At 36.4% G+C, this 24,953-nt stretch overlaps 1 protein-coding gene across 7 annotated transcripts in view; it reads left to right on the plus strand.

Moving 5' to 3' along the window:
- The window catches only part of AGTPBP1 (ATP/GTP binding carboxypeptidase 1), a 235,238-nt gene that overhangs the window by 135,604 nt on the left and 74,681 nt on the right, over window positions 1-24,953 (plus strand). For all 7 annotated transcript variants that reach the window (XM_074196612.1, XM_074196615.1, XM_074196616.1 and 4 more), the window contains 2 exons: window positions 7,839-7,970; window positions 11,249-11,425. In XM_074196612.1, coding sequence (XP_074052713.1) covers window positions 7,839-7,970; window positions 11,249-11,425 — 309 coding nt within the window. The remainder of the gene's footprint in view (window positions 1-7,838; window positions 7,971-11,248; window positions 11,426-24,953) is intronic.

Here is a 24,953-nt window from a genome sequence, read left to right on the forward strand (position 1 = left end):
GTTTTTCCTGTATTTCTCTCCTTTCTTTTCCCAGTTTTTCTTCCAACTCCCTCATTTGATTTTCAAAGTCTTTTTTGAGCTCTGTCATAGCCTGAGCCCAATTTCTGTTTTTCTTGAAGTCTTTAGATGTAGGAGTTTGTGCTTCCTCATCTTCAGACTGAGTATTTTGATCCTTCTTGGGCTCATATGCAAAATATTTCTCAATGATCTTCCTCTTGTTTCTCTGCTTGCTCATTTTCCCAGCCTGAGCCTGTTTTGGGGGTGCTTCCTGAGCTTTTGGGACACTCCCACAGGGGTCTCAGTGTGTGAGGCTCTGTCCTTCCTCCTGGTCTGTGAATGACCATAAGTGCTCCCCTCTGTCATGGGGCTGAGGTGGGGGGGGGCCCTGCTGTTCTATTGTGGGGCCTAGACTGCTATCATGATCTGAATGTGGTCAGAACCTCAGAGTCCTGTTCCAGAGGCAGAGGACAGAGCTCTGCAGTCTCTCTTCACTCCCCTCCCTCAGCTCAATGGGCTCATGCCCTGGAGGCTCCTGCTTACCGGCTCCGCCTGCTTCTGTTCCTGGATCTGGGCTGCCATGCTGCTGGCTGTGTGCCCTGAGGGCTGGCCTCCACGTGCTTGCTCTGGCAGAGGTCCCCCGTTGTTCCCCTGCTTTGTGCCCGGTGCTCCTTGGGGTGCAGCTCAGGAGACTCCCCTGCTGCTGTGAGCCACAGCTCACAGCTCTCTGGGGCTGCCTCTGGGAGGCTGAAGTTTTTTCGTTCTGGCGGGCCACCCCTCTGGCGGCCGCCCCTCTGACCCCGGGGAGCAGAGCCTTTCTGCTATTTTCCAGGTTACCTTGAGTAGGAGAACTGCCTTACTGGGTCCCTTTGTGGGTTCTGTCTCTTGAAAGGTTAGTTAGAGTCCTTAGTTTCAAGTTTTATCAGAGAGCGCCTAAGACTTGATCCCTTCTTGTCGCCATCTTGGCTCCGCCCCCCCCCCCCAGTTCTTTGTATTTTTTATAAATGAGTCCTTTGTCAGAAACATTAGTCATAAAAATTGTTTCCCAATTTACTACATTTCTTTTGATCTTGGGTACAGTGGTTTTGTATGTGCAAAAACTTTTTAATTTAATGTAATCAAAATTATCTAGTTTGTTTTCAGTGATGTTGTCCATCTTTTCTTTGGTCATAAACTGCTTCCCTTTCTGTAGAGCTGACAAGTAAACTACTCCGTGATGTTCTAGTTTGTTTATAATATTGTTTTTTATGTCTAAATCCTGTATTCATTTTGATCTTATCTTGGTATAGGGTATGTGGTATTGGTCTAATTTAAGTTCCTTCCATACTAACTTCCAATTTTCCCAACAGTTTTTATCAAAGAGAGAGTTTTTATTCCAAAAGAACTCTTTGGATTTATCAAACAGCAGATTACTGTAATCATTTCCTGCTGTTGCACCTAGTCTATTCCACTGATCTGCCACTCTATTTCTTAGCCAATACCAGACAGTTTTGATGACTGATGCCTTGTAATATAATTTTACATCTGGTAAGGTTAAGCCACCTTCTTTTGCACTTTTTCCTTTGAATCCCTGGAAATTCTTGCCTTTTTATTTCTCCATGTGAATTTACTTACGACTTTATCTAACTCATTAAAGTAAATTTTTGGAGTTTTGATTGGTAGGACACTAATTAGGTAGTTTGGTTTTGGTAGATTTGTCATTTTTATTATATTAACTTGACCTATCCAAGAACAGTTGATGTTTGCCCAGCTATTTAAATCTGATTTTATTTGTGTGAGAAGTGTTTTATAGTTGTTTTCAAAAAGTTTTTGAGTCTGCCTTGGCAATAGACTCCCAGGTATTTTATATTGTCTGAGGTTACTTTGAATGGGCTTCCTGCTGTATCTTGCTAGTCATATTTAGAAATGTTGAGGATTTATACGGGTTTATTTTATATCCTGCAACTTTGCTAAAGTTGCTAATTATTTCTTGTAGTGTTTTAGATCATTTTTTGAGATTCTGTAGGTATACTATCATGTCATCTGCAAAGAGTGAATATTTTGTCTCTTCCTTGCCAATTCTAATTCCTTCAATTTCTTTTTCTTTTCTTATTGCTGAAGCTAACAGTTCTAAAACAATGTTGAATAGTAGTGGTGATAATGGGCATCCTTGTTTCACCCCTGATCTTACTGGGAATGCCTCAAGCCTATCCCCATTGCATATAATGCTTGTTGATGGTTTCAGGTAGATACTGCTTATTATCTAATGAAAAATGCATTTATTTCAACACTCGCTAGTGTTTTTAGTAGGAATGGGTCCTGTATTTTGTCAAAAGATTTTTCAACATCTGTTGCTATAATCATATGATTTCTGATAGGTTTTTTATTGATATAATTAATTATGCTAATAGTTTTCCTAATATTGAACCAACCCTGCATTCCTGGGATAAATTCTACTTGGTCATAGTGTATTATCCTAGTGATAACTTGTTGTAATCATTTTGCTAAGACTTTATTTTAGATTTTTGCATCTATATTCATCAGAGTGATAGGTCTATAATTTAATTTCTCTGTCTTAACTCTTCCTGGTTTAGGTATCAGCACCATATTGGTGTGTTAAAAAGAGTTAGGCAGAGTTCTGTATTCACCTATTTTTCCAAAGTATTTATATAGAATTGAGGGGGCGGCTAGGTGGAGGCCCTGGAGTCAGGAGTACCTGAGTTCAAATCCGGCCTCAGACACTTAATAATTACCTAGCTGTGTGGCCTTGGGCAAGCCACTTAACCCCATTGCCTTGCAAAAAACTAAACAAAAAAACCAAACCAAACCAAAACAAAAAAAAACCCAAATCCAGTCTGGGACACTTAATAATTACCTAGCTGTGTGGCCTTGGGCAAGCCACTTAACCCCATTTGTGTTGCAAAAAAAAAAAAAAACCCAAAAAGAATTTATATAAATTTGAAACCAATTGCTCCTTAAATGTTTGATAGAATTAACTTGTGAATCCATTTGGCCCTGGAGATTTTTTCTTAGGGAGTTCAATAATGGCTTGTTGAGTTTCTTTTTCTGAGTTTGCATTGTTTAGGTATTTAATTTCCTCTTCATTTAACCTGGGCAACTTATAGAGTTGTAAATATTTGTCCATTTCACTTAGATTGTCAAATTTATTGACTTATAGTTGGACAAAATGATTCTGAATTATTACTTTAATTTCCTCCTCATTGGTGGTGAGTTCATCTTTTTCATTTGTAATACTAACAGTTTTGTTTTCTTTCTTTTTTAAATCAAATTGACCAGAGCTTTATCAATTTTATTATTTTTTTTCATAAAACCAACTCTTGGTTTTATTTATTAGTTTTCTTGCTTTAGATTTTATTAATTTTTCCTTTAATTTTTAGAATTTCTAATTTGGTATTTAATTGGGGGGTTTTAATTTGTTCTTTCTCTGTTTTTAGAGAATTCATTGATTTCCTGTTTCTTTAACTTATTCATGTAATCCTTTAAAGATATAATATATCCCCTGACAGACTCCTTGAGTAAATCCCATAGGTTTTGGTATGTTGTTTCATTATTCTCATTATCTAGAATGAAATAATTAATTCTTTCTGTAATTTGTTGTTTGATCCACTCATTTTTTTAAAAAGAGCTTATTAAGTTTCCAATCAGTTCTGGATGTTTATCTCCCTGGCCCAATATTTCATATGATTTTCCTTGATTATGATCTGAGAAAGATGTATTCACTATTTCTGCCTTTTGCAATTGATCATTAGGTTTTTATGTTCTAGTACATGGTCAGTTTTTGTGTAAGTGCCATGTACTGCAGAGAAAAAAAGCATATTCCTTTCTATCCCCTTTCAGCTTCTCAATAAGTCTATCATATATAGGTTTTCTAATAATCTATTTACTTCCTTAACTTCCTTCTTGTTTATTTTTATGATTAGCTTTATCTAAATCTGAGAGTGGTAAGTTGATGTGTCCCATTAGTAAAGTTTTGCTGTCTGTGTCTTCCTGTAGCTCTTTCAACTTCTCCTCTAAGAATTTGGGTGCTATACCATTGGGTGCATACATATTCAGTATTGAAATTACTTTATTGTCTATGATACCTTTTAGGAGGATATAGTTTCCTTCTTTGTCTCTTTTAATGCTATCTATTTTTACAGCTGCTTTGTCTTAGATAAGGATTGCTACCCCTGCTTTTTTTGCTTCAGCTGAACCAAAATATATTTTGCTCCAGCCTTTTACCTTTACTCTATATGTTTTTCTCTGCTTCAAATGAGTTTCTTGTAGGCAGCATATTGTAGGATTCTGGTTTTCAATCCACTCTGCTATTCACTTACATTTTAAGGAACAGTTCGTCCCATTCACATTCAAAGTTATAATTAATAACTCTTTATTTCCCTCCATGCCATCTTCCCCCTGCTTGTATTTTTCCTCTATTTTCATTTTAGCCATATTCCCCAGTATTTTCTTTCTGAATACTGCCACCTTCAGTGTATTTGCCCTCCTATATTACATGCCTCCCCTTTCTTTCTCCTATATCACACCCCTCCCCTTTCTTTCCCCTTTCCCTTTTCCCTTTATTCCTTTCTTTCATTCTGTTAGTTCCCCTTTTTCTCCCCCCTTCTTGTCCCCCCCTTCCCTTTTCCCCTTTTAATACTTGAAGTTTCTTAAGTTAACTGAATCTGTGTGTAATTTAACTTTAAGCCAAGTATGACGAAGTGAAGATTCAGGTCATTCTCACCTCCATCCTTCTTTCCCTCTATTACATTAGGTATTTTGTACCTCTTAATGTAATGAGATTTACCCTATTCAGTCTCCTCCATCCTTCTGTTTCCTTACTGTCCCCCTTTTAAGGAGGTATTGTTTTTAAATTATTTTATGTCAGTCAGAGAAAAGTCATGAGTGTCCATCACTTCTGGCTAAGTATATTCTAATAGAGTTACAGTTCTTGGGAATTATTAGTCTTTCTCCCAGGCAGGGATATAGCCAGTTTCAAGGATAACAGTCTCACAGATAAGTCATGAGTGACCATCACTTCTGGCTAAGTATATTCTCTCTAATAGAGTTACAATTTTTAAGAATTATGATAGTCTTTCTCCCAGGTGGGTATATAGCCAGTTTCATCTTATTGGATAGCAGGTTTTTTTAACCTTTTTTTAACCTTTTCATGTGTTTCTTGAGCCTCCTGTTTGATGCCCAAATTTTCTTTTTAGTTCTAGTCTTTTCATCATGATATGTTGGAAGCTTCCCATTTCATTAAATGTCCATCTTTTCCCCTGGAAGAGAAGGCTCAGCTTTGCTGGGTAGTGCATTCTTGGCTGCATTCCTAGTTCCCTTGCTATTCAGAATATCTCATTTCAAACCCTTGGATCCCCTAATGTTGATTCAGCCAGCTCCTGAGTAATTGAGTTGCTCCTTGGTATCTGAATTGTTTCTTTCTGACTTCTTGCAGGATTTTCCCTTTTATCTGATAGTTCTGGGATTTGGCCACAATATTCCTTGATGTTTTCATTTTAGGATCTTGTTCCAGAGGGGATCGATGTATTCTTTCAGTAACTATTTTGCCTTCTGGTTCCATGATATCAGGGCAGTTTTCCATCACTAAATCCTGTAATATTAAGTCCAGGCTTTTTTTTCTCTTCAATGTTTTCAGGAAGATCTGTAATTCTCAGGTTGTCCCTTCTTGATTTATTCTTGAGGTCAGTAGTTTTTGCTGATAAGGTATTTTACATTTTCTTCTATTTTTTTTTATTTTTTATTTTTGGTTTTGTTTAACAGATTCTTGCTGTCTCATGGAGTCATTATTTCCATGGACTCCATTCCTTTTTTTTTAGAGAAGAATTTTCTTCCTTTACCTTTTGCAACTCCTTTTCCAGTTGGTCAGTTCTATTTTTGAAAACTTTTTCCATTTTTCCAATTGTGGTTTTGAGAGAATTATTTTTATTTTGCATTTGTTCAGTTTTTTCCAAGGATTTGTTTTCTTGTTGCAAGGTGTTAATTTTTCTCTCCCAAATTTTCCAATTGATTTTTTTTAGGTTTTTTTTTTGCAAGGTAAATGGGGTTAAGTTTCTTGCCCAAGACCACACAGCTAGGTAATTATTAAGTGTCTGAGACTGGGTTTGAACCCAGGTACTCCTGACTCCAAGGCCAGTGCTTTATGCACTATGCCACCTAGCTGCCCCCTTTCCAATTGATTTTTAAACTCCTTCCTGATTTCTTCAAGGAAGTCTTTCTGTGCTGGAGACTAGATCATATTCTCCTCAAAGCTTCTAGGTCTCTCTGAGTTATGGTCTTTTCCTTCTGGGAAATTCTGTATGGACCCTCCTATCATCTGGCCTTTCTTCATTTTCCCAAGACCTTGTGTTGATGATGGGTTGGTTCACAGAAGTTTGGTGTTGAGATCCCTAGAGGCTTTACTCACTGGGTTTAGTAAAGTCAAGTAGGCTGGCCTGTAGGCTATGTTGGTTGCTTTCTCTGGAGTGTCTGTGACTTTATTATTTTGAGGTCCTCTCCCTTGGTCTTGAAGGTGTGGTTGAAGCTGCTGAATGCTTTTATCTTTGAACAATAGTGGGTTTTGCCCTAGGGCAAGGTAATTACTCTCCCTATTCACAGCTGGGTCAGCTCTGCTGCTCACACCTGGGCCTGGAGCAGAGGTGGGCTGTAATTCTATTTGTTCTGGGAAGAGGCTTCAGCTGAAATAAAGGTATGAACTCTTGAGTTCCTCCACACTAGAGGAGCCCAGGGATTGATGTCTGCAACTCTTCTACACTGGAACTCACCCTACAGCTCTGCCATCAAGCTCTAGATTGTCAGTGCCCTAATCAATGCCTCTGCTCCCTAATTGTCCCACTCCCACGTGGCTGATCAGGCCAGTCCTGCTCTCAGGCCAGTCCTGCTCTCAGGCCAGTTCTGCCCTGATGATGATCAGGGTAGTCCCACTCTCAGGTTCTCACCCTGTCCTGTGCTCCTAGCAAAGTCCACCTTCTGTGCCTGGGCTCACCCATGATCCCAGAAGACAAATCTTGAAGTGTACTTCTTCTAGCTTCTCTTTATGGGTTTTGTAGATTAGATTTCTGTTAAGAGGTTTATTTCATATTATATATGAGGGAAGATCAGGAGACATTAGCACTGTGCCTGTCTTCTCTCTGCCATCTTGGCAGATGTCCCTGCCTTTCAATTTTAATAAAATATTTCTGCTTTATTAAAGTTTAGATTATTTAAACTACTTCTGGAATAGATAGAAAAGCTTCACCTAAGGGTATACAGTCAGCTCGTAAATTTGTCTTTTTTCATTTTTAAAATGCTAATCTTATATTTTTATAATTATTTTTTTCAATGTCTGCTTCTGTATTAAGTGATTAATTAAAACTTCATTAAACCTTTGAGGTAACAGTAAACTCATTTTCCAAACTAAAATTGTAATAGAATTGGTTAGAGAAAAATGTTAAATAGCTATGTATGTATGTATGTATGTCTATATGGCTATTTAACATATATGTATAAATGCATGTATATCTCACTATATAGATATTATATATGTATACACACACACACACACACACATATATATATATATATATATATATATCTATATAAAATAGTTAAATAGCTCAAAAATTGAGTAGAAGCTATGGTTTGATCTGCATATTGACTTTTCCAGAGGTTAAGTCCTCCCAAACCTGAATTTTAATTTCTGAAATGGTTTTACTTTAGTGTTAAATTGTAGCTCTAATGAACTTAACTTTAGAAATATAATTTTGGAAATATAACTTTAGAAATATAATTCCAGAACAAGTTTAAGGATTTTTACCTGTATTTTAATAATGTTTAACATATTCTGAATATATTATTGTCACTTGTAGGTTTACTGTGATTATCATGGTCACTCTCGAAAGAAAAATGTTTTTATGTATGGCTGCAGCATCAAGGAGACTGTGTGGCATACTAATGATAATGCTGCCTCTTGTGATGTGGTTGAAGATATGGGATACAGGGTAAGTTCTGTAAAGTTCATATATTCTCCGCTTTGTAGAAGAGCCTAAAATCTCATTCTTCTTCTTCCTTTCCCTTTACTTCTTTCTCTTTCTTCAGCTCCTCTACCCCTACCTCTTATCCCCTAGAAAATGAGCAAAAGAAGAATCATTCAAGGAAAGATCAAGTAATGCTGTGCATGTGAAATAGCTATTCAATGAAGATTTTTAAAATAGATTCAAGAATGAAATTGAATGAACATCTGAAAATCCAGATGAGGCTTAGGATAATAAAATAACCAGGAAGACTCAAAAACTCCAACCCTCTCATGTGTGTCTAAGATTTCTAGATTTTTCTTAAAGATTCACTATGGAGCTATTGCCTCCTGGTCATACTCTTCAGATTCGTTGAATCTTTCTCATGAAAATTCACCATGGATTTATGATTTTCAGTTATCTTAGGAGTCACTGTTACCCAGGCTTTTCTGCAGGAAATCTTTTCATCTTTGTTTTTCACTACTCCCCTGTCAGATTGCCATGCAGTTCTTTCTTCAGTTTTTCTGAAAAAAAAAAAACATTCACTTCTAGGGGCAAATAAGAAAGGCACCATTCAGAATTTTAAAGGAATGTCATTCACTGTAATCTCTAGGGCAGGAATAACAAAAATTCTTAATGAGCTCTGGAAATAATATACTTGTTCTATATAGCATACTTTTGGTTTTTTATGTTTAAGAAAGTTTAATTTTCTGCTTTTACATGCCTGAGGAAGGCATCAGGCTCCTATCAACATTCAATGGGAATTGAGTGTTCAGTTATAACCTTCATCCTATGTTAATGTAGTAGTTGCTTAATAAGTCTAGGTATATGAATTAGATTTTTATGGTCTCAAGTCCTCAGTTTGGCATTGAAGGTCCTTTATAATCTGATTTCTACCTATATTTCCAGTCTAATTTCATATTGTTGCTCTTCATCCTCTCTTTTCTAATCAAACTGGACTGCTCACAGTTCCATGAATATAATAGGACAACTCCTGTCTTGTGTCTTTGCATGTGTTGGAATATATTCCTCCTTCACTGCTGCCTTTATAGAATTCTAAGTGTCCTTCAAATTAGGAACTCTTAACTGGTCTCCACAAACCCCCTGTGTACAAGATTTCAAGGTGTACATGAACTTTGGATGCAAAAAATTACATCCTTATTTCAACATAATTGGTTTTCTTTGTAAGTTGACAATTGTATGTATTTCATCTTAAATATTTAAAACCATTATTCTGAGAAGGGGAGTGTAGGCTTCACCAAACTATCCAAGGGTTCTATTACAAAAATAGTAAAATAAAACAGAACTTAGGTGCCATTTCTTACATGAGGCTTTTTCTGGTATACTCTCCCAGTTAATTTTTTTTCCCTCTTGAGATTACATTATGTATACTTTTTATTTACTTAGATGTATTTATTAACTCTTTCTTGTCAAATGTAAAACCTTCAAAGACAGAAACAGTTTCATTTTTGTCTTTGAATACCCAGTGACTAGTATGTTATACATAGTAGATGCTATTAGCATCTAAATGGTTGTTGAATGAATCAAATCTGTAATTGTTAAGAAGTGCTGTGTAGATATTTCTGAAAAAGGGAACTTGTGAGACTCCTTTGGGTCTGCTTACTCTCTTTCCCCTAGCAATTAGTCTGCTATGGAATAAATATTATGATTAATTAGCAGTATATAACAATATATCATCCCTATCTTCATTCTCATTTTTGCCAGGGCATATGCAGAACTTGGACAAAATGAAAACTCATGAGGGAATAAGAGTGACTTGCAAATAAATATTCCTAACCAGGAACTTGAAATCCTCTCATAAATAGAGACTCTTGTACTGATGATTTCAGTTACATATTTTTTTAAGGATAGTAAAGATGAAAAATGATTACATTATTAGTTTTTGGTTGACCTATTCTAAAAGATGAACTTCATTTTCCCTTTAATTTTTGTAAAATCAATTGTTTTGAATAATTCTTTAAAATTTTAAAATTTATTATTTTATTTCTCTCATTTTAATGTAAAAACAATTTTTAATGTTTGTTTTCAAAGCTTTAAGTTCCAAATTTTCTTCCCTTCCTCCTTCCCCACCTTGCCTCATAAAGAAAGCAATTCAGTATAGATTTATGCATGCATAGCTATGCAAAGCATTTCTATAATCATGTGAACAAATATAATCCTCCCCCTCAGTCCCTGCCAAAAATGAAAAAAATCAAGAAAAATAAAAAAAGTTAAAAAAAGGTATGCTTTAATCTATATTCAGACAGTTTTCTGGTGATAGATAACATTTTTCATCTTAAATCCTTCAGAGTTGTCCTGGATCACTATATTGCTGAGAAAATAAGTCATTAACTGTTGATCATCTTATAATATTACTGTTACTTTGTATACAGTATGTTTCACTTCGCATCAGCTCATGTGTGTCTTTCCAGATTTTTCATCACATACCACAGTTTTCCCCCAATTTATAGGAATCCCCTCAATTTATATTTCTTTGTCACCAAAAAAAAAGCTGCTGTAAAATATTTTTGTACATATAGGTCCTTTCCTTTTTTTTTTTTAACCTCTTTTAGGATACAGTCCTAGTAATGGTATTCCTTGGTCAAAGGGTAGGCATGGTTTTATGTCTCTTTGGCCATAATTCCAAGTTGCTTTACAGAATGATTAGTTCAATTCACAACTCTATCAACTATACATTAATGTCTGAATAATTCTTTACCTCATGCAGCAATATTATTTTGTTATTAAGGAAATTTGGAATCTGACAAAACTTGTTAAAAATTTCTTCTTATTTGTAGAATGCTCTTATATATATTAATTTAATGACAGTTACCATATTAACATAATCTCTGCTATTGAATTTATGTACGGATTTGAATTAGAATGCTTGTCTCTGGAACATCTAAAATTGAGGTTCCTGTTGTTCCCCCAAATTATTTGAAAAACAACAGAAGGAATCCCGGAAAGAGCTTCAGACTCAGAATCTGAAGATCTATCTTCACAGTTTGACTTTGCCATATATAAGCTCTGTGACCTTTGGCAAACTTGGAAAAATAATATCTTTTATTTCCTACCTTACTGGATTTTTATAAACTAAAATTTATACCTAGAGTGCTATATAAGTTTACATTTTTCTTACTTGAGCTGCTTCTTTTCTGCAGAAAATCCAGAATTCATAGTGGGGCAATTTAGGAGTCACAGGGCAGGCAGGATTTTATTTATGATTTTATTTAATTTTGAAAAATGTCACTGATTTTCTTTCTCAGACTTTGCCTAAGATATTGAGCCATACTGCTCCAGCCTTCTGCATGAGCAGCTGCAGCTTTGTAGTGGAAAAGTCCAAACAATCTACAGCCCGTGTTGTTGTATGGAGGGAAATAGGAGTACAGAGAAGTTACACCATGGAGAGCACATTATGTGGCTGTGATCAAGGAAAATACAAGGTAATTTCTTCTGATAAAATCAAAGACTTCCTTACTAAAAGTTTTTCAAACCATTGCTCTAGAAGACTTTCTTTTTCTTCTTTTTAATCAACTCTTACCTTTAAGATTGTTCAGTAGCATTTTTTAAGTGTTAACAAGTTCTATTTTTAAATATTTACTTCCCTCCCTCAAAAAATCCCATAAAAGTATATAACAGTGGGTAATTAATGCAGATAAAGCTAATAAATCTGTAAATTTAGTTATGCCTTTAGGATGAAATTAAATATATCTATCTTGTGGTTCATTATAGTCTTAGTTCCTTTAAATGTATTTTAAAGCTCTCTTTGTGTTGTTCATTTCTAACATGGTGATTTTTTTCTTTTTAATATAAATTTCATTGATACTTTTTGTTTACGAAATAGCTAAATTTCCCTTGCATTCCTCCTCTTTTCCCTCTCAGAGAACATTCTTTAAAATTTAAAAGACATTTTTTAAAAAAGAAAAAAGAGAAGAGAAAAATTCAGCAATACTGATCAATATAACGAAAAACCAGAAAATATATGCAATATTCCACTCTTGTGGACCTTCACCTCTGCAAGGAAATGGGAGAAGTAGTCTTCTCACCTCTCTCCTTTGGGATCAAGGTTGTTTTTTTTTTATTTTACACTTTTATTTTTAGTTTGTTTTGTGATGGCTGTCGTTTTTTTTTTAAATTTACTTTTAAATTTACATTCTAATTCAATTCATATTAGTCTTTCCATGCTTCTCTCTGTTTGTTATTTTCATCGTTTTTCTTAGTCCATTATATTCATATTTTGTTTAGCTATACCTCAATAGATAGGTTCAATTGATATACCTCTGATTCTAGTTGTTTGCTTATAGAAAAAAAGTGATCCTATAAATATTTTAGTGTAAAAGGAATCTTTTTTCCAGTGGTCAAGGTACATGCCTAGCATTGGAATCTGTAGGTCTGATGATTTGAGCATTTTAAGTTGCTTTATTTGTGTAATTCTAAATGTTTTTCGAGAATGATCATATTAATTCACAGCTCCACTAACAATAAATTAGTGTGCCTATTTCTCTCTACAACCTTGCTACTTTGAATATTCCCATTTTTGTCATCTTAGTCAGTTTGTCAGTCTCAGAGTTGTTTTGCTGTGTATTTCCCTTAATATTAGTTATGTAGGCATATATTTTTTTAAAACATTTTTTATATCTTTAATACCAAACCTTTATTTGGAAAATTTGATAGCAAGGATTTTCCCCTTTATTTTTAATGAATGAATGAATGAATAAAATCTTTGATAATTAGGATCATAGACACATTTTGAATTTATTACAAAAATATGATAAAAATTTTGGCTTAAATCTTATGTCTACTTGATTGATTTCCAAGTAAACAGTATATGTATATATATATATATGCATATATATGTATGTATATATATATATATATATATATATATATTGTTTTAAGTTTTGCAAGGCAGTGGGGTTAAGTGACTTCTCCAAGGTCACATAGTCAAATAAGTAATAAGTGTCTGAGGCTAGATTTGAATTTGGGTCCTCTTGACTTCAGGGCTGATGCTCCTCTGAACCATCTAGTAGTTGCCCCCTGTAGTGTATTTTTCAATGAAAACCTTTTTCATTATCATCATGTATTAGATGTAGAAATAGAAATGTGGATAGAATCATAATTTTTAGAACTGGAAAACACTTTAGAAAACAGGTCTAATTACTTTAAGACACTTTCTTAAACTACCTTTTCTCCCACCATGTCTGTGTTCCTTATCTGTAGTTGATAACAATGATTTATAAAGAGTGTTTTCCATCTTTTAAGAAGATGAAATTTGCTTATGGAGGAGGTAAGATAATTTTCCATAGTTTCATAATTCTTATTGCATAAATCTAGAAATATTGTATTAATGAGGCCAAAGTAATAATTATTGATCTGTAATAAACTGGAAAGCCTGTAAAGATTTTTCAGTGAGACTCATATTTTCAAGGCTCCTTGAATGGGAACTTAGGGCAGAGCAGGAACTAGAATTCTTTCCATTGTATTATGTTGCTTCCTGGTCTTTTGATACTTCAGTATAATACAAACATATTTGTAGTAGGTTACTATGTATGGTAACACATATTTATGTACTGTACTGTACACATTGTATTTTTTAAATTTATTTTTTTCTTCTTATTTTGTACAAATGTTTTATTACATTAATAAAATATTCTTGTTTACAAGTAAACAAAATACCCCTCCCCCCACGAATATAGATAGACTTGCTTGGGTGAAAAAAAGTAAGGGGGAGAGAAAAAAAAATTAAAATTAAAAAAATAATAGTAATAATTGTAGGTATGGCCAGGTGGTGCAATGGACAAAGCACCAGCCCTGGAGCCATGAGCACCCGAGTCCATATCCAGCCTTGTAAACCCAACAATCACCCAGACATGTGACATGCAAGCCACCTAATCCCCACTGCCCTGCAAAAACCAAAAAAGAAAAAAAAAGACCCAAAATAAAATAAAATAATAATAATAGTAATGTTGGCTGGGTGGCAGACAGAGCATTGGCCCTTGAGCCAGGAGCACCTGGGTCCAAATCTGGCCCCAGACACCCAAAGATCACCCTGCTATGTGACCCCAGGCAGGCCACCCAGCCCCACTTGCCCTGCACCCTCCCCCAAATAATAATAATAACAAAAAATGTACTTCCAACACCAACAACTCTGTCACGGGTGGATCACATTCTTTATGATACGTCCATCACAAAAGTTATTTCCATATTTTTCCAGCGTTGCCATTGCTGATCGCAACTCCCTCCTTTCTTATTTCTTCACTACCATGTACTATATTTTCTCTCTCCTTTCACTCTGACTCTGCTGTAGGGTCGCTAAGTGGTACAGCAGACAGATCCCTGGTCCTGGGGCCAAGAAGCCCTGAGCCCCCATACCACCCCTTAGGCCCAGAATCTACCTGGCCCTATGGTTCTGTGCAGGCCTTCCAATCCCAGCCCCTTGCAAGAAGTAAAAAAAGAAAATGTGTTATATCTGACCACTCTCCCCTCATGGTCCATCCTCTCCTCCTTTATTCACATCCCTACCCTTTCCCCCGGCTCCCCCCTCCTTCTTACTCCAGATGTCTATACCCCATTGAGTATATTTGCTGTTTCCTCTCCTAGCCATCTCTGATGAGAGCAAAGGGTCCCTCATTCCCTCTTGCTTCCCCCTTCCATATCATTACAATAGCTCATTGTAATAAAAAAAATCTTATTATGTGAAATATCTTGGCCTATTCCCCCTCTCCTTTTTCTTTCTCCCATTACATTTCCCTTTTTTTCTATTGACTCCATTTTTACACCATATTTTATCTTCGAATTCAGCTTTCTCCTGTGGTTCAACTATAAAAGCTCCCTCTACCTGCTCTATTAACTGAGAAGGTTCATATGAGTATTATCAGTGTCATTTTTCTATACAGGAATACATGCAGTTCATCATCATTAAATCCCTCATATTTTCCCCCTCTCCTCCAATCTCCATGTTTCACCTGAGTCCTGTATGGGAAGATCAAACCTTCTGTTCAGCTCTGGCCATTCCAAAAGGAACATTTGAAATTCCCCTGGTACATTGAAAGTCCATGTTTTTCCCTGGAAGAGGACATTCAGCCTTGCTGGGTAGTTAATTCTTGGCTGCATTCTAAGCTCTTTTGCCTTCCGGTATATTGTATTCCAAGCCCTATAAGCTTCCAATGTAGCTGCTGCTAAGTTCTGTGTGATCCTGACTGCAACTCCACGATATTTGAACTGTGTCCTTCTGGCTGCTTGTAATATTTTTTCTTTGACTTGGGAGTTCTGGAACTTGGCTATAATATTCCTAGGGGTTGGTTTTTTGGGATCTCTTTCTCTGGGGGATCGGTGGATTCTCTCCATTTCTATTTTGCCCTCTGCTCCTAGAATATCAGGGCAATTTTCCTGTAGTAATTCTTTGAAAATGATGTCAAGGCTCTTTTCCTGATCATGACTTTCAGGTATTCCAATAATTTTCAAATTATCTTTCCTAAGTCTGTTTTCCATATCAGTTGTTTTTTCAATGAGATATTTCACATTTTCTTCTAATTTTTCATTTTTTTGGTTTTGAAGTATTGATTCCTGATCTCTGGTAAATTCATCAGTCTCCCTGAATTCTATTATTTGTCTGAAGGATTTGTTCTCCTCAGAAAGTTTTCTTATCTCTTTTTCCATCTGGCCAATTTTGGTTTTTAAAGCATTCTTCACTTCAATAACTTTTTGAACTATTTTATCCATTTCACCTAAGCTGGTTTTTAGCAATGTATTTTCTTCAGCATTTTTTTGGATTTCCTTGACTAAGCTGCTAACTTCATTTTCATGTTTTTCCTGCATCTCTCTCCTTTCTTTTCCCAGTTTTTCTTCCAACTCCCTCATTTGATTTTCAAAGTCTTTTTTGAGCTCTGTCATAGCCTAAGCCCAATTTCTGTTTTTCTTGGAGTCTTTAGATCCAGGAGCTTGTTCTTCCTCATCATCAGACTATTTTGATCCTTCTTGGGCTCATTTGCATAACATTTCTCAATAGTCTTCCTCTTATTTCTCTGCTTGCTCATTTTCCCAGCCTGGGCCTGGTTTTGGGGTGCTTCCTGAGCTTTTGGGACACTCCCACAAGGGTCTCAGTGTGTGAGGCTCTGTCCTCCCTCCTGGTCTGTGAATGACCATAAGTGCCCCCCTCTGTCATGGGCCGAGGTGGGTGGGCCCTGTTGTTCTATGGGGGGACCTAAACTGGGATCAGGATCTGAATGTGGTCAGAGCCCCAGAGTCCTGTTCCAGGGGCAGAGGACAGAGCTCAGCAGTTGCTCTCTCTTCACTCCCCTCCCTCAGCTCAATGGGCTCATGCTCTGGGGGCTCCTGCTTTCGGGCTCTGGTTCTGCCTGCTTCTGTTTCCAGGTCTGCTGAAAGACCAAGCTGCTAGCTGAGTACCCTGAGGGCTGGGCTCCACATGCTCCCTCTGGCAGAGGTCCCCCGCTGTTCCCCCACTTTGTGCCTGGTGCTCCCCGGGGTACAGCTCAGGAGTCTACCCCCCTGCTGTGAGCCACGGCTCCCAGCACCCCACATTCTTTTTTTTTAATCAGCTACTTAGCCCTTAATATTTGTGATATATTTAGATTTAAAGTGCTTATTGCTCTCATCTCAATCATCATGCTTCAATAATCCTGTTCATTGCAGATTTTCTGATGGTTGTCATAGTTTTTTCATTGGAAGTAAGGTCATTTGAAAATTAGAAATATTTAAGATATGCGACAAGTAGTTTTTAAAAATTCATTTACTTTAAATATATAAATAAGAAAATTTTATATGAAACCAATAGGAAATTTGATGAGCAATTAGAAATTCTGGATATTCATATTTCTTGCTTTGTTTCTAAAAGACCATAGCATGCTTTTTTTATTTTTATTTTTTCTTTTTCATTTACTTTATTTTTTTATTTTTTATTTTTAAATTTAATATTTATTGATTCTCATTTAGTACAAATAATGTTTTTATACATTAATAAAATATTCTTGTTTAAGAGTAAACAAAATACCCCCTCCCCCCAAAAATATAGACTCACTTGAGCGATAAAGTAAAGGGGAGAGAAAAAAGTTAAAATTAAAATTAAAAAATTAATAGTAATAATTGTAGGTATGGCCAGGTGGCACAGTGGACAGAGCACAAGCCCTGGAGCCAGGAGCACCTGAGCCCAAATCTGGCCCCATACACCTAACAATCACCCAGCTGTGTAACACGGAAGCCACTCCAACCCCACTGCCCTGCAAAAATCAAAAAAAGAAAAAAAATGACCCAAGATAAAATAAAATAGTAATAATATTAGGGGCGGCTGGGTGGCGAACAGAGCACTGGCCCTTCATCCAGGAGCACCCGAGTCCAAATCCGGTCTCATACACCGGATGGTCACCCAGCTATGCGGCCCCAGGCAGACCACTCAGCCCCATTTGCCCTGCACCACCCCCAAAATAATAATAATAAAAAATGTACTTCAGTCTGTGTTCCAACACCACCAAGTCTGTCATGGGTGGATCACATTCTTTATGATAAGTCCATCACAAAAGTTACTTCCATATTTCCACTGTTGCCATTGCTGATCGCAGCTCCCTCCTTTCGTATTTCTCCACTACTATGTACCATATTTTCTCTCTCCTTTCATTCTGATTCTGCTGTAGGGTAGCTATGTGGTGTAGCAGACAGATCCCAAACCCCCATACCACCCCTTAGGCCCAGCATCCACCTGGCCCTATGGTCCCGGACAGGCCTTCCAATCCCAGCCCCTTGCAAGAAGTAAAAAAGAAAATGTGTTATATCTGACCATTCTCCCCCCATGCTCCATCCTCTCCTCCATCATTCACATCACCCTCCTTCCCCCATCCCCCCCACCCCGTTCTTCTTATTCCAGATGTCTATACCCCATTGAGTATATATATATATATATATATATATATATATATATATATATACATATATATGTATATATATATATACTGTTTCCTCTCCTAGCCATCTCTGATGAGAACGAAGATTCCCTCATTCCCCCTTGCCTTCCCCCTTCCATATCATTGCAATAGCTCATTGTAATAAAGAAAAATCTTATTATATGAAATATCTTAGCCTATTCCTCTTCTCCTTTTTCTTTCTCCCATTACATTTCCCTTTTTTTTCTATAGACTCCATTTTTACACCACAATATATCTTCAAATTCAGCTTTCTCCTGTGATTCATTCATAAAAGCTCCTTCTACCTGCTCTGTTATTTGAGAAGGTTCATATGAGTATTATCAGTATCATTTTTCTATACAGGAATACATGTAGTTCATCATCATTAAGTCCCTCATATTTTCCCCTTCTCCTCCATTCTCTATGCTTCACCTGAGTCCTGTATTTGAAGATCAAACCTTCTGTTCAGCTCTGGCTATTCCAACAGGAACATTTGAAATTCTCCTGGTTCATTGAAAGTCCATCTTTTTCCCCCTGGAAGAGGATGTTCAGTTTTTCTGGGTAGTTGATTTCTTGGTTGCATTCTAAACTCTTTTGCCTTCCCGTATATTATATTCCAAGCCCCTATGAAGCTTTTTTTTTTATTTTTAGGTTTTTGCAAGGCAGTGGGGTTAAGTAGCTTTCCCAAGGCCACACAGCTAGGTAATTATTAAGTGTCTGAGACCAGATTTGAACTCAGGTACTCCTGACTCTAGGGCCAGTGCTTTATCCACTGGGGCACCTAGCCTCCCCTCTATGAAGCTTTTAATGTAGTTGCTGCTAGTTCCTGTGAGATCCTGATTGCAGCTTCATGGTATTTGAATTGTGTCCTTCTGGCTGCTTGTAATATTTTCTCTTTGACTTGGGAGTTCTGGAACTTGGCTATAATATTCCTGGGGGTTGTTTTTTTTGGGGGGGATCTCTTTCTTGGGAAGATTGGTGGATTCTCTCCATTTCTGTTTTTCCCTCTGCTTCTAAAGATATCAGGGCAATTTTCCTGTAGTAATTCTTTGAAAATGATGTCAAGGGGCCGCTAGGTGGCGTAGTGGATAAAGCACCGGCCCTGGAGTCAGGAGTACCTGGGTTCAAATCCGGTCTCAGACACTTAATAATTACCTAGCTGTGTGGCCTTGGGCAAGCCACTTAACCCCATTGCCTTACAAAAAAAAAACCTAAAAAAAAAAAAGAAAATGATGTCAAGGCTCTTTTCCTGATCATTAATTCCAATAATTTTTAAATTATCTTTCCTAAATCTGTTTTCCATATCAGTTGTTTTTTCAATGAGATGTTTCACATTTTCTTCTAATTTTTCGTTCTTTTGGTTTTGAAGTATTGACTCCTGATTTCTCCTAAATTCCACACTCTCCTTGAGTTATATTCTTTGTCTGAAGAATTTGTTTTCCTCTGAGAGTTTTCTTATCTCTTTTTCCATCTGGCCAATTCTGCTTTTTAAAGCACTCTTCTCAATAACTTTTTGAACTGTTTTATCCATTTGACCTAAGCTGGTTTAACATGCTATTTTCTTCAGCATTTTTTTCCTTGACTAGGCTGCTGACTTCATTTTTATGTTTTTCCTGTGTCTCTCTCATTTTTTTCCCTAATTTTTCTTCTGTCTCCCTCATTTGATTTTCAAAGTCTTTTTTGAGCTCTGTCATAGCCTGAGCCCAATTTCTGTTTGTCTTGGAGTCTTTACATGCAGGAGCTTGTGCTTCCTTATCTTCAGACTGAGTGTTTTGATCCTTCTTGAGCTCATTTACAAAATATTTCTCAATGGTGGTCCGCTTTTTTCTCTGCTTACTCATTTTCCCATCCTGAGCCTGGTTTTGGGGTGCTTCCTGAGCTTTTGGGACACTCCCACAAGGATCTCAGTGTGTGAGGCTCTGTCCTCCCTCCTGGTCTGTGATTGACCATAAGCGCCCCCCTCTGCCACGGGCCTGAGGTGGGGGGGCCCTGCTGTTCTATGAGGGGGCCTAGACTGGGATCAGGATCTGAATGTGTTCAGAGCTCCAGAGTCCTGTTCCAGGGACAGAGGACAGAGCTGGGCAGTCTCTCTCTGCTCCCTCCCTACACTCAGTGTGCTTATGCCCTGGGGGCTCCTGTTTATGGGCTTCTGCTTCCTGTTCCTGGATCTGGGGTGAAGTGGGCCATGCTGCTTGCTGTGTGCCCTGAGGGCTGGGCTTCACATGCTTGCTCTGGAAGAGGTCTCCCACTATTCCCCCAAGTTGTGCCCTGTGCTCCCTGGTAAAGGTCAGGAAACTCCCCTGCTGCTGTGAGAAGAGGCTCCCAGTGCCCTGGGGCTGCCTCCGGGAGGCTGAAGTTCTTTCACTCTGGCGGGCCACCCCTCCGGCAGGCCACCCCTCCAACCCCGGGGCGCAGAGCCTTTCAGCTCTTTTCCAGGTTACCTTGAGTAGGAGAACTGCTTCCCTGGGTCCCTCTGAGGGTTCTTTCTCTCAAAAATTTAGTTTGAATCCTCAGTTTGTAAATTTTATGAGAGAGCACCTAAGAGATGATCCTCTCTTGTCACCATCTTGACTCCACCCCCCCACCCCCAGCATGTTGATTGTTATTTTGTTGAAACTTTTTCTCCATAAGGAAAAGAGTTAATGGATTTGCTATTTAAACATTTTTTAAGCCTAAGATGAAAAATTAATACTAATGTGTACTTGTACAAAGCCTAATAGCCTCCCCATTGGTTAAGATTAAAAAATAAAATTTTGTAGTACACATTTAAGAATGTTGTGTTGTTGAAGCCAAACTGAATCTTAAATTATAATAAACTTGAAAGCATATAAAGATTTTTAAAATTAGCTTCATTCTCTTTGGGCCAGTTGAAAAGAATGCTTAATTAACAGTATTTTATGTTGAGCAAACTTTGTGTTGGCAGTGCCCAGTTATCCCAGTTTGTGGTATTTCTCCTTCTAGTTACTTCAAAATAATATGGAGGGATCTAGTTACTTCAAAATAATATGGAGGGATCTTTTAGACTATAGGTTTTATGGAAAAGATTCTTTATAAATCATTGTTATGAACTACAGATAAGGAACACAGACATGGTGGGAGAAAAGGTAGTTTAAGAAAGTGTCTTGAACTCAGGTACTCCTGACTCCAGGGCTGGTGCGCCACCTAGCCACACCCATACTTCCGTATCCTTTGACAACATCTATATTATACAGGAGTGCTGTGGTGATCCGAGAATCACAAAAAATAATAGTTATTTAAAATACAAAGTTACAGTTTTCATGCCACATTCTTTAAAAGTGATTATTTTTACTTTTTATAATTTTATAAATATTTTAATAATGCAGTAACATCTTGATTGCAATTGATTTCCCTTTTATGTTTGTATTAGTATATTTTAAATAGATTTAAAAATCTTCTGAGTCAAAGTATATAACTGAATCTTTTAATAGCTAAAATTTAAGTTTTTGATTAGAAACTTTTCATGATATATAAATATATCCATATATATGTATATTATTGGTTCATTCATATTAAAAAACTATGGCAAGCTAATAAGATTGTTAGAAGTAGTCATGCTTTTTATCCTTGAGATTGTTTTTATTCTGCTGTTAAATTATAAAATGTATTTCCTTTTAAATTATCATATATTAATACACAAATAGACCATAGAATTTCTAAAACTTTTGAAGTTAAGATGGAAAATAAATGTTTTAATGAAGTCATTAGATAGATATGTGTAGGCTTTTTGGGTGTTGTCCAAAAGTTCTATCTAAATGAGATTGATTATGATAAAGCATGTGCTTTCTGTTGTAAGTAATTTATGATTCCATTTCAGTGTTGTGTACCCTAGGAACAGAGCTAACCTGGTCAATATAAAGTATTTTGTGTATATTTTCTCTCTAATTGATACCTGTCAATAAACAAACACTTATTAAACACACTCTCCTAAGCACTAAGGATACAATGAAAGGGAAAAGACAATCTTTGCCCTCTAGAGCTAACAATCTAATGGAAAAGAAAACATGTAAGCAACTATGAAAAAACAAGCTGAATAAAAGATAAATAGGAAATAATCTATAGAGAAAAAAGCAGAAGAATTAAGAATGATTTAGGTAAAACTTCCTGTAGAATTTTGGTTTTTAGCTGAGACTAGAAAGAAATTAAGAGGCAAAGATGAGGAGGGAGGGAATTCCAAGAATGGGGGATAGCCAGTGAAAATGTCCCTTGTCAGGGGACTTTGAGACATATTAATCTTAAGATGTCTTCTTCATAGAACATCAAGAAAAGACTCCTGACATTCAAATGCAACAATCATGGAGGGATGTAAGATAAAGAAAAACTGGAAAGATGGGAGGGACTAAGTTATGAAGGGCTTTAAATGCCAAATAAAGGATTTTATTTTTGATTATGAAAGTAATAGGGAACCACTGGAGTTTGAGTAAGGTGATTTACATGGTCAAGAAAATAACTTTATTGACCCAATGAAGGATGAGCTAGTTGTGGGGAAGAGATCTATTGCAGGCAGTAGCAAATTATTGCAAAAATCCAGGTGTGAGGTGATAGGGCCTGCAATAAGATGATAGAAGTAGCAGAGGAAAGATGGGTAGCAGAGGAAAGTTGAGAGATGTTGTAAAGGTAAAATCAACATTTGACAAATTTGGAAATGGGGGGTGAAAGTGACGAGTTAAGGCTGACACCTACATCAAAAGTCTGGGAGGATGATGGAGCTTTTGACAGTTACAGAGAAATCTGGAATGGGGGGGGGGGATTAGGGAGAAAAGATGAGTTTAGTTTTGGACATATTGGGTTTAAGTTGCCCATAGGACATTTAATTCAAAATGTCTGTTAGACAGTTGTAGATACAAGACTAGAGATCAACAGTGAGATTAAGGTTAGGTAAGTAGATTTGAGGATCATCACATGGAGATGATAATTGAATTCAAGAGCTGATGAGGTCATCAAGCAAAATTGTATAGAGAGAGTTGGATTAATGACAGAATGCTGGGCAACATCCGAAGTCATTGTAAATGACCTGTGTGAAAATTCAGCAAAGGAGACTGAGGAGCAGTTTGAAAGGGTGGAGGAGAACCAGGAGAGACTAGTGCCTGAAAATACAGGGAAGAGCGTATCAAGGGGAAGGTGATAGACAGTGTCAAAAGTTTTGGAAGATCAAGAAGAATGAGGATTGAGAAAAGGCTATTGGATTTGGTAACTGAGAGAGCAGTTTTAGGTTAAAGGATGAGATCAGGACCAAATTGTAGAGTAAGAAAAGAGTGAGAGAAGTGCAAGCATCTATTATTTTGAACTTTTCAAGGACTTTAGTTAGAAAAGCATGAGAGATATGGAATTCCTAAGATTTTTAAACATGGAGACATGGGCATGTTTGTAGGCAGGAAAGATTGAAGATAAATGAGAGTGGGGATAATAGAGGGAGCTATTTTCTGGAGGAGATAGAGTGCTGTAATTTGTGCAATGTAAAGGGGCCCCATAAGACTGGGTAAAGGAGACAGAGGATAGTGACAGTAGGCATCTGAGTGGTATGAGATAAGGAGAGGAGAAGAGAGAGCTGTTAGTGAGTGGTCTCAATTTTTTTTCTATAAAATTTGAGGCAAGATTTTTTTTTTAGCTGAGAGGTTGGGGTGAGAGTACAGAGTCAGAAGTTTTGAAAAAGAATGAAGAGGTATGGAAATTGTTAATGGAGAAAGGAATAGTGGGCTGATTAGGGAGGTATAAAAAGATTGTCTTTATCAGTAAAGGCTTGGTTAAGATTAAGTAACAAATTTGTAGTGGACTTATTTTGGATGGTTACATAATTTTCTCTTCTTCATTCAACAACATATACAGAGTAACGAAAGCAAGTAGATGGAAGTGATCCATTTACAACTTCTTTGGATAATGATAGCATCCATTGGTCTAAGATTTTAATTTAGTTTAGAGAAGCATTTTCATATCAGACAGTGGATAATGAAGAAAGCATATCTGTTGGTTTATTTTTAATTTGTATGAATTCACTTTTAATATTTTTATTCAGCTTATTTTTAAATGTTTTTATTAATGTTAAAATTAAATACTAAACATGAAAAGAAAAAAGAACATTTCCATATACACAGCAGAATATAGGAGAGGATTTAATATAAAACAATAATTTCCATTTCATGAAAACCTATATAATAAAATCCTATGCTTTGTTTTAAAGCAACTATCTTTTCTGTGCTTCCTTCTCTGTTGCTACCTTTTATTTTATTTTTTCTTCCTCCTCTTCCCAGCTTCCCTCAGAGAAGGCTAAAATTAATGCAAATAGATATATATGTATGTATGTATATACATACCCACACTTACCTATCAGTTCTTTCTCTCAAGCTGGAGAGCATCCTCCTTCATAGATCTAGTCTTTCCATGTTTTTCTAAATCAATCAGCTCATCATTCTTTATATCATAGCAGTACCATTATAATCATAAACCACAGCTTGTTTTATCATTCCCCAATTGAAGGAAATCTGTCATTTTAGCTAATCTGATGTGAAATGGTATCTCAGTTATTTTAATTTGCATTTCTCTAATCTTAGGTCATTTAGACCATTCTCTCATGATTGTTGTATAGTCTTGATTTCTTCATTGAAAAGCTGCCTATTTATATCCTTTAACCATTTATCAATTGAAGTACAACTTACTTTATACCATCTAGTTATTTTAAGTTATCTCAAAAAATATTGGATAATGTTGGTGACATAGTATAGTTTTCTTATTTTTCTATTTTAATTAAATCTGTTTTAGCTTTAACTTTGTATAAGATCATGACTACTACTTAACCTCTGTATATATCTCATTTTTATTGTTTTCTGAAACATAATATTCCTGTTGATTTTTAATCCATTTTGCTATTCATTTTCACTTCATGAGTAAATTAATTTCAATCAAATTCTAAGTTATTTACCTGCACCTGATTTTTTCTTTTTATCCTTTTTTTTGTCCTGTGTACCTCATCCCTCCTCAGTAGTCTAATTACTTCTATCTACTGCCTTGCCCTCCTATTCCTTAATCAAGCAACTTGGTGAAA

The sequence above is a fragment of the Macrotis lagotis genome, chromosome 8, assembly GCF_037893015.1.
Source record: "Macrotis lagotis isolate mMagLag1 chromosome 8, bilby.v1.9.chrom.fasta, whole genome shotgun sequence".
Classification (NCBI taxonomy): Eukaryota; Metazoa; Chordata; class Mammalia; order Peramelemorphia; family Peramelidae; genus Macrotis; species Macrotis lagotis.